The sequence below is a fragment of the Tamandua tetradactyla genome, chromosome 1, assembly GCF_023851605.1.
Source record: "Tamandua tetradactyla isolate mTamTet1 chromosome 1, mTamTet1.pri, whole genome shotgun sequence".
In the NCBI taxonomy this organism is placed as follows: Eukaryota; Metazoa; Chordata; class Mammalia; order Pilosa; family Myrmecophagidae; genus Tamandua; species Tamandua tetradactyla.
In genome coordinates, this window is record NC_135327.1 from 46,053,448 (window position 1) to 46,066,569 (window position 13,122).

Consider the following 13,122-nt stretch of genomic DNA (forward strand, 5'->3'; position numbering starts at 1 on the left):
AATGAAAGTAGTGAATCAGTAGAATACCAGGCCTATTACTTGGTTTCAGCAGAGACACAAGCCTAAAAGTCATCAACAATCAGCTTGTTCTCAGGATGTTATAGGTCAGCTATATCATAAGAGCAGCATGGGGTGAAACCAGCAAAAGGAGCATCACCTGAAATACAGCGCTCTCTATCCCTGGAAAGGGAAAACCCTTTAATGCTCAGATCATGGGCTCTCTGAGCCAGAGGGGATAGGTACTCTAAACACCATTGTATGCAAAAACCTTCATTTGACAAGAATATATATTCCAAATAGGAGTGAGGGGTCATTAAGCAAATGATTTGACTCTTTTACACAAGGGAAAAACACTAACAAAGAAAAAGAAATGAGAAGTCATTAAAGAAAAAATTAAACAATATGTAATTGATATGCCCTCACCAGTAACCCACTGAGAGCAATCTAGAATGCAGTATTATAATGCTTATAAAATATTATTTCATATATTACTATTTATTACAAAACACTCTAATTTAAATGTACTTTAAAATAATCTTTCTAATATGAGACATGATCTCTCTGTTCACACTTATCCACGGGAAATTACTTCTTATACAATCTGCCTATAGAGAGTCCAAATAAGAACCTGTATATTGGGTTATAATTTTTTAGTCAAACATTTTCCGATGCTAAAACAAAAACAAAAAGAATTTGCTTTTAATAGAATGCATTCACAAATCAGGCAACATTATACAAAGTGGGTGAATGCAATAAGCAATAAATTGGTGTCTCAATTTACAGGTCAATGTATACCATAACAGTGCCATGAAACCTTCTACCTTCATCCCAGGCCCTGAAGATACATGATAATAGGGCTGTGCCTGTAACTGACTTCTCTCTCAGTATTTTCATCCCATACTGTACCCACCCAGTTGGCTAAACAACTAAGCAACAAGGTCAATCAAATGCAATACTTCTCTCTATTTAAATTTAATAGAAATTTTGACCATTCTGCATTCAAAGAGCAAATACATTCTCACACTGACAACCACATTCCATTTGCTCTTCCTAAAAGCAAAGTGTGACAGATGCCTCTGCTGTAATTGCCAATCAGCTTTACAAGGCAGCTGAAAACACAATACATCACTTTGATCTCCTTTGCTCTAAACACATCCACAATCAAGAACCCTGAATAAGGAATAAGAAATTGGCATCATTTCTAGAAGCTGTCATGTCATGGCATTTAAATACACTAGTATGTATTTTGCTCATATTTTTATTTCCTTATTTGAGAAGTGTCCTGTTGCAGAACTGATAAAAAATCATCTATAATTAAAAACATATATATATATATATTTGGAGACTTTTTTTTTTTTTACCACATTCAAAATCTGAATATAAGAGCATTTCATTAAATACCACCACTTCCATTTTCTTTTCAAAGTATTCATTTGTGGAATAAAACAAGCTGAGGGTTCTCATTTGATTGTGAAACAGTGTTCAGAAAAGGTGCACTTACATTTTGCAGGTAGGTCATAGCCACATGTGATTTTTGCATGTCCGGTATCACAGCCATTCAGGTTACGACATTCAGCTAGTAAACAGGGGCCAGCTGCTCTGTGAATACAGCCATCCACTAAAGAAAAGAGAAAAGAGTTAGCTTGCATTTGGCCTTTAGGAAATAAATATAAAACTTTAGATGGTAAGAGAAAATGAATTCAATTTGTTCCTCTTGGAAATCATCATAGCCCCATGGAAGAAAACACATCTACCAAATAACGCATGCCCAATCTTTCAAACAGTATGTTTTTTGTGTGTGCATGTTTGATTTGTGTAGTGAGCAAAAGTAGAAGGGTTTTAGAAGTGGTGCAGTGATCAATGATAAATGACAGTTTCTTTGGTGGGCATGGGGGATGAGAGTAAAGAAATATAACCATTTTTCATGAAAATTCCTTAACAGATTTCTCATAGTCCTTCTAAAGTTCCTGTCTACTAATTCATCTATGAGTTTGTTTATATTGACTGATTTATCTCTTGACTCTGGGTCACATTTTCTTGTTTCTTTGTATGTCTAATAATTTCAATGATATAGTGGACATTATAAGTGATAAGTTGTAGAGACTTTAGATCCTATTATCTTCCTTCAGATACTGTTAAAGTTTGTTCTAGCAGTTTGTTCTCCTTGAAGTCAGAGGGAAAATCTTCTTTTGCATATCCCCAGCTATCCTTATTGATCGACTGTTTGTAAGTGCTTAATAAATTGAAAGGAATTCAACAAAATTTGGGAGGAAAACGTAGTGTAGCTATTGTTGAAAATATTGAGTAAGTGTTCAGGCTACTCAAATCCAAAAAATTAAAAGTAAAAGGTGAAGTTAAATACAGAGCCAAAATGTTATGGTCACAAATCTTGTGATGCAGTTCCATAATGGAAGCATTACAATTCATAGAATCTGAAAATTTACCCACTTCTTTTCACAGGTCTAATGTCTCCTGCTAGAAAACTTGCCCATTTATTTCACTGAGAGTCAGGTTAAAAAGGCAGCAGGCTGAATGGAGTAAAGATATATAGTACAGCACAGTGGTACTTTTCCATACTCCACCAGGAGTGTGGGGAGGGAGGGACATTGCAATGATCAGCATTCAGGCTGCCATATTCTGACCCAACTCAGAAGGGAAGGGGAGGAAAAGGGAGAGGAGGGGAGGGAAAGCAAGGGGAGGGAAAGGTAGGGGTGGGGCAGGGAAGGGAGGGAGAAAACATGAGCTCAAAGGTCTAAAAGATAAAGTTGAACACAACTTTCAGAGAACAATAGGACTATCCATGCCTTTTTGACCCTACTAAAGAAATATATACTGTAAGACTAAAAAAAAGACAACAAATTTCCATAAAAACATTTCAATTATAGATTGAATTTTTCACGATTAATATTTCTAATTCACCATGTCTTTATTTTTCTTCCTGGACATGCAGCTAAAAAGTACTTCCTGGCCTTCCTCTAGTTATGCAAAGCATAGTCCCATCCCCACCACCCATACTGGACCCTGAATTGAGTACAAATAAGCCTTTATTGTCTAAAGCCACTGAGATTTTGGGCAGTTTGTTATAGTAGTTTGCTTCTGTTGTAAATACCACAATGATAATTTTCATTCAGTTTGATGACTACAATTTTTAAAAAATTTTATGCAAAAAAATCCAATTATTCTACTGGAAAGAATATATTACCTTGGCCAAATTAATTTTCCTAAGTATGTTTCAGAGTCCTTAATCATGCTGAACTCTGAAGACTCAGTGAACACCCAAAGCCAGCTTATCCTACTAATTCACAGTTGTCCCACTGACTTTGTGACAGAAACAGATCAAGCCAAGGACTGAGTAGAAACTACCTGGGGTATGGTCAGCTAGTTTTGGTGGACATTTAGCTCATTCACAGGGCGGGTCTTTGTCAGGACTGAGGGGTATCTGGCTTCGGCTTCTTCAAAGGCCAAGCTTTCTGCTGCAGGGACACACCTGTCATTCCCCATCCTGACAACCAGGCCAAGTTGCTTGAAGGCATATGACTAACAAAGGTTTTTGACTCCCCAACATATTTCTTCCAGTTATCTAGCAAAGGCTAAATTGAAAGGATTTTTTACATATTTTGCTGTCACCTTAGGTTTACTTAGAATGTAGTCTTGAGAATTGGATTGTCTGAAAGTGGCATAGAAAGATGAGTTTCAGTTTTGTTTTTGGGGAATTGTTTCTTACTTTCATCATCATTACTTGAGAGCTTTAGAGCTTGAGAATGTTTTTATAGGGGTCTTAGCCCACTATTTAAGTAACTAAAATAAAGACTCAGTAGATGGGACATGAAACCACATCACATTTTTTGACCTAAGATTTCTTTTTTCCCATAGATTCCAATCTGCCTCTCTGGCATTCCTCAGGTAAAGCTCTCCCCTTTAAAAACAAAGGAATAAGTTGATCCTGAGAAAGGAAGAGACCAAGGAAGCCACAAAGCACTGAACCAGAGCTCATCTCAGGTATTGTGGACCAATGAATGTGAAAGCTAGCAAAGAAAGAATGAGCAAGAAGTGCTAAATACCATTCTGAAAAATACTAAAAGCACAATTTAGCAGAATCCAGTTACTTTAGAAATTGATCCTATGAGGTCTCTTTCTTTCTTACAAAGACAATTTTCTAAACAGTTTTTAGGAAGGGGGATTTTGAAGTTCTTAGATCTGCACATATTCATTTAATCTTCTCTTGTAAATAAGAGATAATAATGTAATCTAAAAGCAGCCACACAAATCATATTAATCTCAAAAACAAGAGGCTCCTCTCATTGAATATATCTCTCACAAGCCCAAGAGGATACAACAAGGTTCTTTTCCAATCAAATCAACATAAATTTCGTAAACAACTACCTTGCACAGGTATTCTAAAAGAAACTGCTATGGAATGAAATAGTAGTAATATTATTAATAGTAACAATAAAATGTCACATCTTTTGAAGGTTTTCTGTATGCATGCTAGAGTGCGAAGTGGCTTACAAGCTTTCATTTCATAAGAGGCAGTGTAGAAAAGGAGAAAGAGGATGACTCTGGAGTTTGGCAGAGATTTGAGTCTTAGAGCCATCATTTGAGCTCCCCGTGCCTTGATTTTCTCATCTGTAAAATGGCAACCCTCATTGGACCTTTAAGTCACACTCATAGGGTTTTTTGGTGAATAAATTAGTCACTAAATGACAAGCACTTTGAGTAATGCCTGGAACATAGCAAATATGAGTAAATGTTGGCTATGTTATCTCATTTAAAGGTAGGAGCTATTAGCGTCTCTTTAAAGTCTATGTTCTTAACCACTATTCTCTCCTAACTCCATTCATGCAAGAAAGTATAAATGTGCTCGCTTTGGCAGCACATAAACTAAAATTGGAACAACAGAGAAGATTAGCATGTCCCCTGCACAACGATGACATGCAAATTCGTGAAGCGTTCCATATTAAAAAAAAAAAAAAAGTATAAACCATCGTCCCTTCTTTTGAATCCAAATGAATAGGATATGAAGGCCAAAATTCATATTTTCACTGATAAGAGTAATCCATAATATATAGAATTTCTTAATATGGAGAATATGTCTCTTAAAAGATCAACAAGTATTTATTGAGCCTTTTGGGAATGTGTCACATGTTAGTATCTTACACTGTATAAAGCCCTTCTCACAAAATTGGTTCCATATTCAATTCTCATAACAATTGTGCAAGGTGACCAGGGTCTGTATTACCTTCCCCATTTACTGCTGAAGAAACTTAACTAATACAAGAATAGATGACTTGCCCAATGTCATCCACTTCTTAAGTGGCAGATATGAATTCAGATTTTGTGGCTCTCAAAGTATAGTCAGTATTACCTGGAAAGCCTGATGAAAATGCAGATTCCTAGTCCTAACCCCAAATCCATAGAATCGGTGTTACTAGCAGTACGGCCACAGAAATTGCATTTAATAATCTCCTGAGATAATATTAATGCACACTGTCTATTGAGAATTTTGAGAATTGCTTCTCCATACTACCTTGCTTTCTTTTCTTGACAAAGTTCCAGAGAGAAATGCATAGCTGAGCCTGTAAGGATTAGTAGGGTATTCACGGAGATGCACAAAACCATGAGTCCTGACTCTTGGAAATCAGAAGATTTCCCTTAAATTTCATTAAAATCATGTCCTGACATTCCTTAAGACCTAATCAAATATCCAAAAAGTCCCTGCCCTGCACAGTTTGCATTGGAAGCACACAATATTAACTGAATCTAAAACTGAACTCCAGTAGCAACTATGGTTTTGATTAAACATTACTTCATTCAAACATACATATGGTGATCATGAAATGCCTTGAGCATGGGGCAGTCCTTGGTATATTTACACCAAAGTAGACCACAAGACATCTATATATGAAGGAAGGAAATATGCAAATTTTTATTGACATTTGTATTCTTAGCTATAAATTTAAGAATGGAGTTAAAGTTTACTAAAATTTAACATATATATTGTCATTATTACTTATATATCATTTATAGGTAAAAAAAGACATACATATAGGTGCGCACTCAAAAACTTTAGATAGACAATAAAAAAATTTTGGAGTCAACAGTTTTGCAATTAAGAGGCCTCTAGAATCAATTCCCTGTCTCTGTTACAATTATTCCCATCTCTGTATGTCTGTCCTTCGCAGTGTGACTCTGCAGTTCCTCCCATCAAGAGATGGAATCAGTTTCCCCACTCCTTAAATCTAAATGGACATTGCAACATGTTTGCACAACAGAGAAAGGTAGAAGTGATTCTGTGCCAGTTTGTCTAAGCCTCTAGGGGTGTTTTATGCTTCTGCTCAAGCTTCTGGAATCCTGCTCAGGACTCCAAAAGCTTGTGTAGACAAGTCCAGGCCAGCCTGCTGAGAGACCATGTGGAACTAAGATGAGCTATCCCACATGAGGCCTTCTTAGACTAGCCAGCACTCACAACAGTTACTGGCATAGAACCACAGACGCATGAGTAAGCCCATCTGAGAACAGAACTACCTAGCTCTATGACAAACTTATAGATTTTTAAGTTACATAGACAGTTGTTTTAAGCCACTAAACTTTGAGGTTGTTTTGTCACTAAAAAAAATTAATTGATATATTTAGCCATCAGTAGCAACATCATCATCATTAGAAAATATACAAAACAAAACTCCATCTCAAATATAGACACAAAGAACTATTGATAAATAGTTGTCCTAAACTCTTAGGAAAAGGAAAAAAAATAGCTGAAGTAATCAGATGAAAAGCTGATTCCACCTAGAGTTACCATAGCCAGGAAGAAAGATTTATGTGTCAAGTACTGAACCGAGTCAGTGTTCCCTTTAGAGAGGAGAAAAAATATCTGTGAGCAAACACAATACAATGCCAAGAAAATTCACGTCTTCAAGTTTCACAGACACAGAGTTTGGGTTAGCTAATTGAGACCTGGATTTGGCTGATTTAAAAATTATCTTCTGTTATGAACCCCATGATCTTTTTTTTTAATTTCTTATTTTTTTAATACAAAAAAACACCTAACAAACGCAAACATTCCTACTTTGATCATTCCGTTCTACAAATATAGTCAGTAATTAACAATATCATCATATAGTTACATATTCATCATCATGATCATTTTTTGAAACATTTGCATCTATTCAGAAAAAGAAATAAAATGAAAACAGAAAGAAAATTTATACATACCGCACCCCTTATCCCTCTCTTTCATTGATCACTAGCATTTCAAACTAAATTTATTTTAACATTTGATGAACCTCCTGATCTTGCTGGTCAATTTGAAGATGAGATTTGGGCTGTGATCCCAGGTAATAACAAACATAATACAATAAACATTTACACATTTCTTAGCTCAGGAACTTGGAGCAATTTTTAGTTATGGGCCATTGTTTTAGTCTGCCAAAGCTGCCAGAATGCAACACACCAGAGATGGATTGGCTTTTAATAAAAGGGGATTTATTTAGTTAAAAATGTATAGTTCTCCAGAGGAAAGGCAGCTAACTTTCAACTGAGATTCTTTCTTACATGGGAAGGCATAGGGAGATCTCTGCTGGTCTTCTCTCCAGGCCCTTGGGTTCCAACAACTTTCTCGGGGTGATTCCTTTCTGCATCTCCAAGGGCCTGGGCTGAGCTGCGAGTCCTGAGATGAGGTATGCTGAGCTGCTTTGGCTGTGCTACGTTGAGCTTCTCTCATTTAAGCTTCCAACCAATTAAATCAAACCTCATTCATTGCAGCAGGCATGCCTCCTAGCTGACTGCAGATGTAATCAGCAACAGATGAGCTTCAAATGCCATTGGCTCATGTCCACAGTAACAAAACTAGGGACCTTCACCTGGCCAAGTTGACACCTGACCCTAACTACCACAGTCATGCACTTAACTACATCCTTAATCCAAAGAATGAGGGAGTGAATCTTTAAAAACCAGAAGAAGCATCTATTTTCTAGAATCTAATACCAAACTACTAACTTATATGTTTCCCTAAGAAACAGTGATTCTCTTTCTTTTGTTGAACTTGGATTCATAAATGGGAACAAAAGAATATTTTTCAGAAATATTTATAGCAGTTCCCCCACCATCATTTTTTTTCTTGGAAAAAGTATGAATCAATGAATTCTATGTCATCATTAGGTTAGACAGAGAGAAAGTCAAGCTAGTTAAAATCCTGCTCACACTATGATAAAGATATATAGTTGATGCTAACTTCATAACAAACAAATTAGTTTAAGATGTAGCCCATGTATTTCCTTCCCCACGTCTGCATTCATCCTTAAAGAAATTCCCAACCAAAGAAAAGAGCATTATGACATAGATTGCTGGTTGCTTACCACAATCAATGATTATTTCCCTTACTAACAGATTTCCTATTCTGATAGGGATGATTATATGCCCAAATAAAAATCTCTAACCGACATTCCTTTCAAAGATGACAAAGGTATAGGTGCCAAGTAGATAGCAGCAGATGCCACTCAATGAGCTTCCAGGAAAGCTCAATCAGAAGACTCACTGACACAGATCTCTTTTTTTTTTTTTTTTTGCTTTTCCCATTCTTACACTTTACTGTATGAAACTCAAACATGGTAGTCAGTCTCCAGCAGCCGAATATAAGTATAAGCATGAAAGCTGCACACTGGTGTGGTAGGTGCTTAAATTCTAGATGTCATTTTTGGTGATGTCACCTTAGCCCTGAACTACTTGTCTTCAGACTTATGATTGAATGAGATAAAAAAAATAAACTTCTGTCTTGTGTCAGTCACTGTGTGGGGTGGACTTTGCATCTTGGAGCCTGAAGCCATTTCTAAATGTCAGTGTTTATTTTAATGTAGATGAGGCATTTTCCTTAAAATTCTGGGTTTCAGAATTGACCATTAAGAAGTATTAATTACTAGGGAATTCTGAACTGAAAAACATTGGAAAAGGAATACCATAGTGGCCCAAATCCCCAACAGATCCTTGCAGGGGCCAGGCAGTATTACATATACTACTAAAGATGGAATGACAGATAAAAGAATATTGAAGATGCCAATCTGGCAGTCATATGACCTTAAAGTAGTTCATGTTTCATCAGCTCCTACCAGGAAGTGATATTTCCAACAACAATAAGGCTAGATTTATTCAAGGTAGATGCTACTGAAGTATCCCGCAGAGAATGAGGATCATATTTTTGGGGAAACCTAGAGACAGTCTGAGTGAGGAGATAACAAGGAATTCAGGTGAAAGTTTTATCAATTGGTGACGAATGCTGTAAGATGCTAGCTAGTAAATTGAAGATATCTCTGGTATTCTGTAAGGGTCCCTCAAAAGCTCACCTATTTTTTGCTTTTGAGGGACCCTTACGGACAAGTTTGATTGGGAAGGAAAAAAATGCAACTCAGTTTTTATTCAGGGACATCCTCATTCCTCTATCCAATCATAGACCTCTTCTCAAGCAATCTTTTCAATATGAAAAGGCAGTTCTTAACACTATACCCCCTGAAAGAACAATTCCTCAAAATAATCCTTGAGAAGAGGATTGCTTGAGAAGAGGTCTATGATTGGATAGAGGAATGAGGATGTCCCTGAATAAAAACTGAGTTGCATTTTTTTCCTTCCCAATCAAACTTGTCCGTAAGGGTCCCTCAAAAGCAAAAAATAGGTGAGCTTTTGAGGGACCCTTACAGAATACCAGAGATATCTTCAATTTACTAGCTAGCATCTTACAGCATTCGTCACCAATTGATAAAACTTTCACCTGAATTCCTTGTTATCTCCTCACTCAGACTGTCTCTAGGTTTCCCCAAAAATATGATCCTCAAAACTAGTGTAAAAATTTTTATCCAGTAATTGAGGTGTTGACCTTAAGTAAAGAATAATAGAATAATAAATGTATTACAGCAGCCATGAACCTATTTCCAGCATGTGGCATCATCTGGGTGAAAGACATAGATTTTATCCTTGTTTCTATGAAAGTCTTCTTAATAGAGACCAGGTCAGACAGAAACAGAAGAGTGAAATCTCTCTCTTTTCAAGAAATGAGAAATTAATCAACTAACTACTCCTACTTCTACCATCAGCTTCCCACACAAGTTCAGAACTAAGGCTGATGTAGGTCAATATAAAAGGTGCCTCCAAGACAATCTCATCTGTTTTATCATAGACTTGAGATCTATGCAGAAAGATAATCTTTCCTCAAGGAATTTAGCTTTTAGTCTTCAGTCATGTCATAGAATCTCTTCTCATTTTCTTCCTAGGAAGAAGTTAATATGTTGTTCTATGGCTCATACTCCCATCCACTCTGAGAAATTCTAGTGGTTTAGGTGAGATGATACAGGATTAAAATCTGCAGTGAAGGGAAAGAAATCTCTCTAAAGTTTCACCTGAATGTCAAAGGAAAACGATGAAAGCCTATCTAGTATGTATATATTTGTGAACATATAAAATATTGACATAGACATAAAAAAGGATCTTTGTTTAGTAAACCCTTTATCATCTGCTCTGCTTTTCATAGTTTTAAAAAGACTAATGTTTCTTTGGGTCCGTGGAGAAGATAACCAGCCAGCTGCTCTGTCCTCCAAAGTACACATGAAAGATGGCATTTCTTCGCCCAATCCAATCACTGATCTTCTCTTCTATTATTTATTTTCAAGTGGAATATAAAAGATAATCTTATGTGAAGAAAAAAGTTAGGGGCTAAAACTATTTTGAGTGTCTGCCAAGCAATAAAATTACTTTTAAAATTATTCCTAAAACCATTCTTTCCTTTTGACTCCTTTGTTCTGATTAAAAAAAAAAAAAAGTTGGGCTTCATTTATTACAGACCAATTTTTAACAAAAGGCTACTTTTCCCCCTGTATTTCATACCCTCACTGTTTTTTTTTAATTGAAAACTCTACCTGATGGGATTAATAATTTATCATTTTGAGGAAACTTTGCTATTTCTTTCCATTAAAAAAAGTTCTTATGTGCACGTGTATGAAATTTTTGCCATTAAAAAAACAAATTCCCATGGAAATATGTTAGTAAAAAAATTATGTAAGGTAAAAAATACCATGCACCAAATTAAATTCTAGTATTATAAGTATATATACAAATATATATTACAGAATTATTTCTTTAGGGAATAAAGCAGCAATTTGCCATGTGGAATCTAGGGAAGGTCCTAGTGCTAAATAGCCCTAAAGGAGAGGGCATCGTCCCCATATACCAGGCCTATGTCATTTGAATATCACTTATGCCACCACTTACCCACAAAGGTGCCCTCCTACTGCCTTTTTTTGTTGGCATAAAAAAAAAAAAAATTCCAAAAGCACTTGGAGAAAAACTGCATCTTGCTTTTCTTTATTCCAAGTCCAGGTCCAGTCACTAGGTCCAAAGCACTTGTTTCATGACTTCGTCTAGACAACCCTTCTCCTAGATCTGCTTCCTCTCAGAGACACTATGTTCCTCCCCAGAATGGCAGCTGAATGGAACCTCCCAAAGTGTTCTGCTAGAGAAAGTAAATTTTGTGAGAATCCTGATTCATACACTTACACATTAAAAAAGAAAAATATAGAAGCAAAACCTGTGGGTGATGATTTGGGTGCTGGGGGACTAAATGGGTCTCTCTGTGCCATTAATGAAAGTTTTGTTCCCTCTTCAGCTTTGAAAAAAACAGAGTTCAGAGAGGATAAAGTCAAAGCTTGGAGAATCCTGCAGCTCATCGAAATGTCTATTTTCTTTTTCCCCAGTGGTACCATTTTGCCCCATCTAAAATGCTTGTGGGAGAAGTTAAAATGAGCTTCACGTGCTTTCCTCCACAAAGGAGCTCTATATTTAACACAACACATGAGTTGAACACCTCAAATGGTTTTGAAGAAAGCTGTGTGTGTCATGTGGGCTTATGAAATAAAAAGTACAAACTTTCTTATCCTGAAAAAATATACAATAAAATTTACAGCCAAAATAAGAGGCTGTATACAATGAAACACTTGGCAAGAATTTTCATCAGTGGATTGGCAAGACCAGATGCAATACTTCAGGCTCTTTCAAGATATGTCTGAGCTCCCTTAATTTAAATACCACACACTGGGTCTGAGGAGAACATTTAGGAGATATTATGCTTTCTGCAGGAATGCTGACTAACAACAAAACTAACTGCAAAGGGAGCACTGACAATGTGATAACAGCTTCAATCCTGGGGAATAAATGATGGCAAGAGATGGACTTGATATTATTGTAGAGCAAAGTAACACAGATTTACATTATGATAAGGAATTTAAGATGTATCACTTTACTTTATGCAGGTAAGGATGCTTCCAGGTAACAATCTGACACAGTTATGCTATTAAGAGTGCAATTCTGGATGTTGTCAGAAGTTTTCAGGCAGGATTGTTGTTTTCCCAACTGGAAAAAAACAGAACTATCCAGCAGCCTTCAATTCTTGAACAGCCTGACAGCAGTTCAAACGAGTTGAAAGTCAGGTCATTTAACATGGACCCCAAACTGACCATCACAAAGAGTTATAATGTGATGAAAAGCTCCAGAGAACCTATTAAATCCACTATCCCTGTCAGGATGAAACAAGAGCAATCCTGCCTCCACTCCACTAAGAAAGCACTTTATCCTTCTGGCAATATGCCCTCTAATAATTAGTATCCAATAATTTACATGAAATCTCTGGAACTGAAATATTAAGAAAGAAAACACAAAAAATCAAATGGTAAGGACATAAATTATATACTGTTTGGACTTAGCAGTATCATCTGTGTGGAGTATTTTCCTTTTTAAAAATATTCTAAATTTTTAAGGTTCTTAAGATTGCAAATGAAACAAAGTCCAGAAACACAAAATCTTGCAACAAAAAATTCTGCAATGAATCAGTATTATAGAAGGTAAATGAGGGATGGTGAGGAGAATTTACTTGAAGCTCTGCTGCATGGGAATCAAAGATGAGGAATGCCCCTGACTCTTTGTAAACTTTCCTGTTAGGAAAGTTTTCAGAAATTAATTTAAAAGTATGATGTTTAGGGAAAACAAAACTACAGTATTTTTTGCTAGGTAATAAAGAATTTACATACATAACATCTGGAGAAAGTTAATTTTTATTTTTGTTGGTATTATTTCATTCTAATGTAACAA

At 36.1% G+C, this 13,122-nt stretch overlaps 1 protein-coding gene and 1 non-coding gene across 4 annotated transcripts in view; one reads left to right on the forward strand and one right to left on the reverse strand.

The window, feature by feature from the left end:
* Positions 1-13,122, reverse strand: part of MACROD2 (mono-ADP ribosylhydrolase 2) — a 2,249,967-nt gene that overhangs the window by 1,441,198 nt on the left and 795,647 nt on the right. For all 3 annotated transcript variants that reach the window (XM_077115113.1, XM_077115111.1, XM_077115108.1), the window contains exon 5: positions 1,502-1,618. In XM_077115113.1, coding sequence (XP_076971228.1) covers positions 1,502-1,618 — 117 coding nt within the window. The remainder of the gene's footprint in view (positions 1-1,501; positions 1,619-13,122) is intronic.
* Positions 4,858-4,962, forward strand: LOC143653253 (U6 spliceosomal RNA). Its single transcript, XR_013161199.1, has one exon. It is a non-coding gene; the product is annotated as a U6 spliceosomal RNA (small nuclear RNA).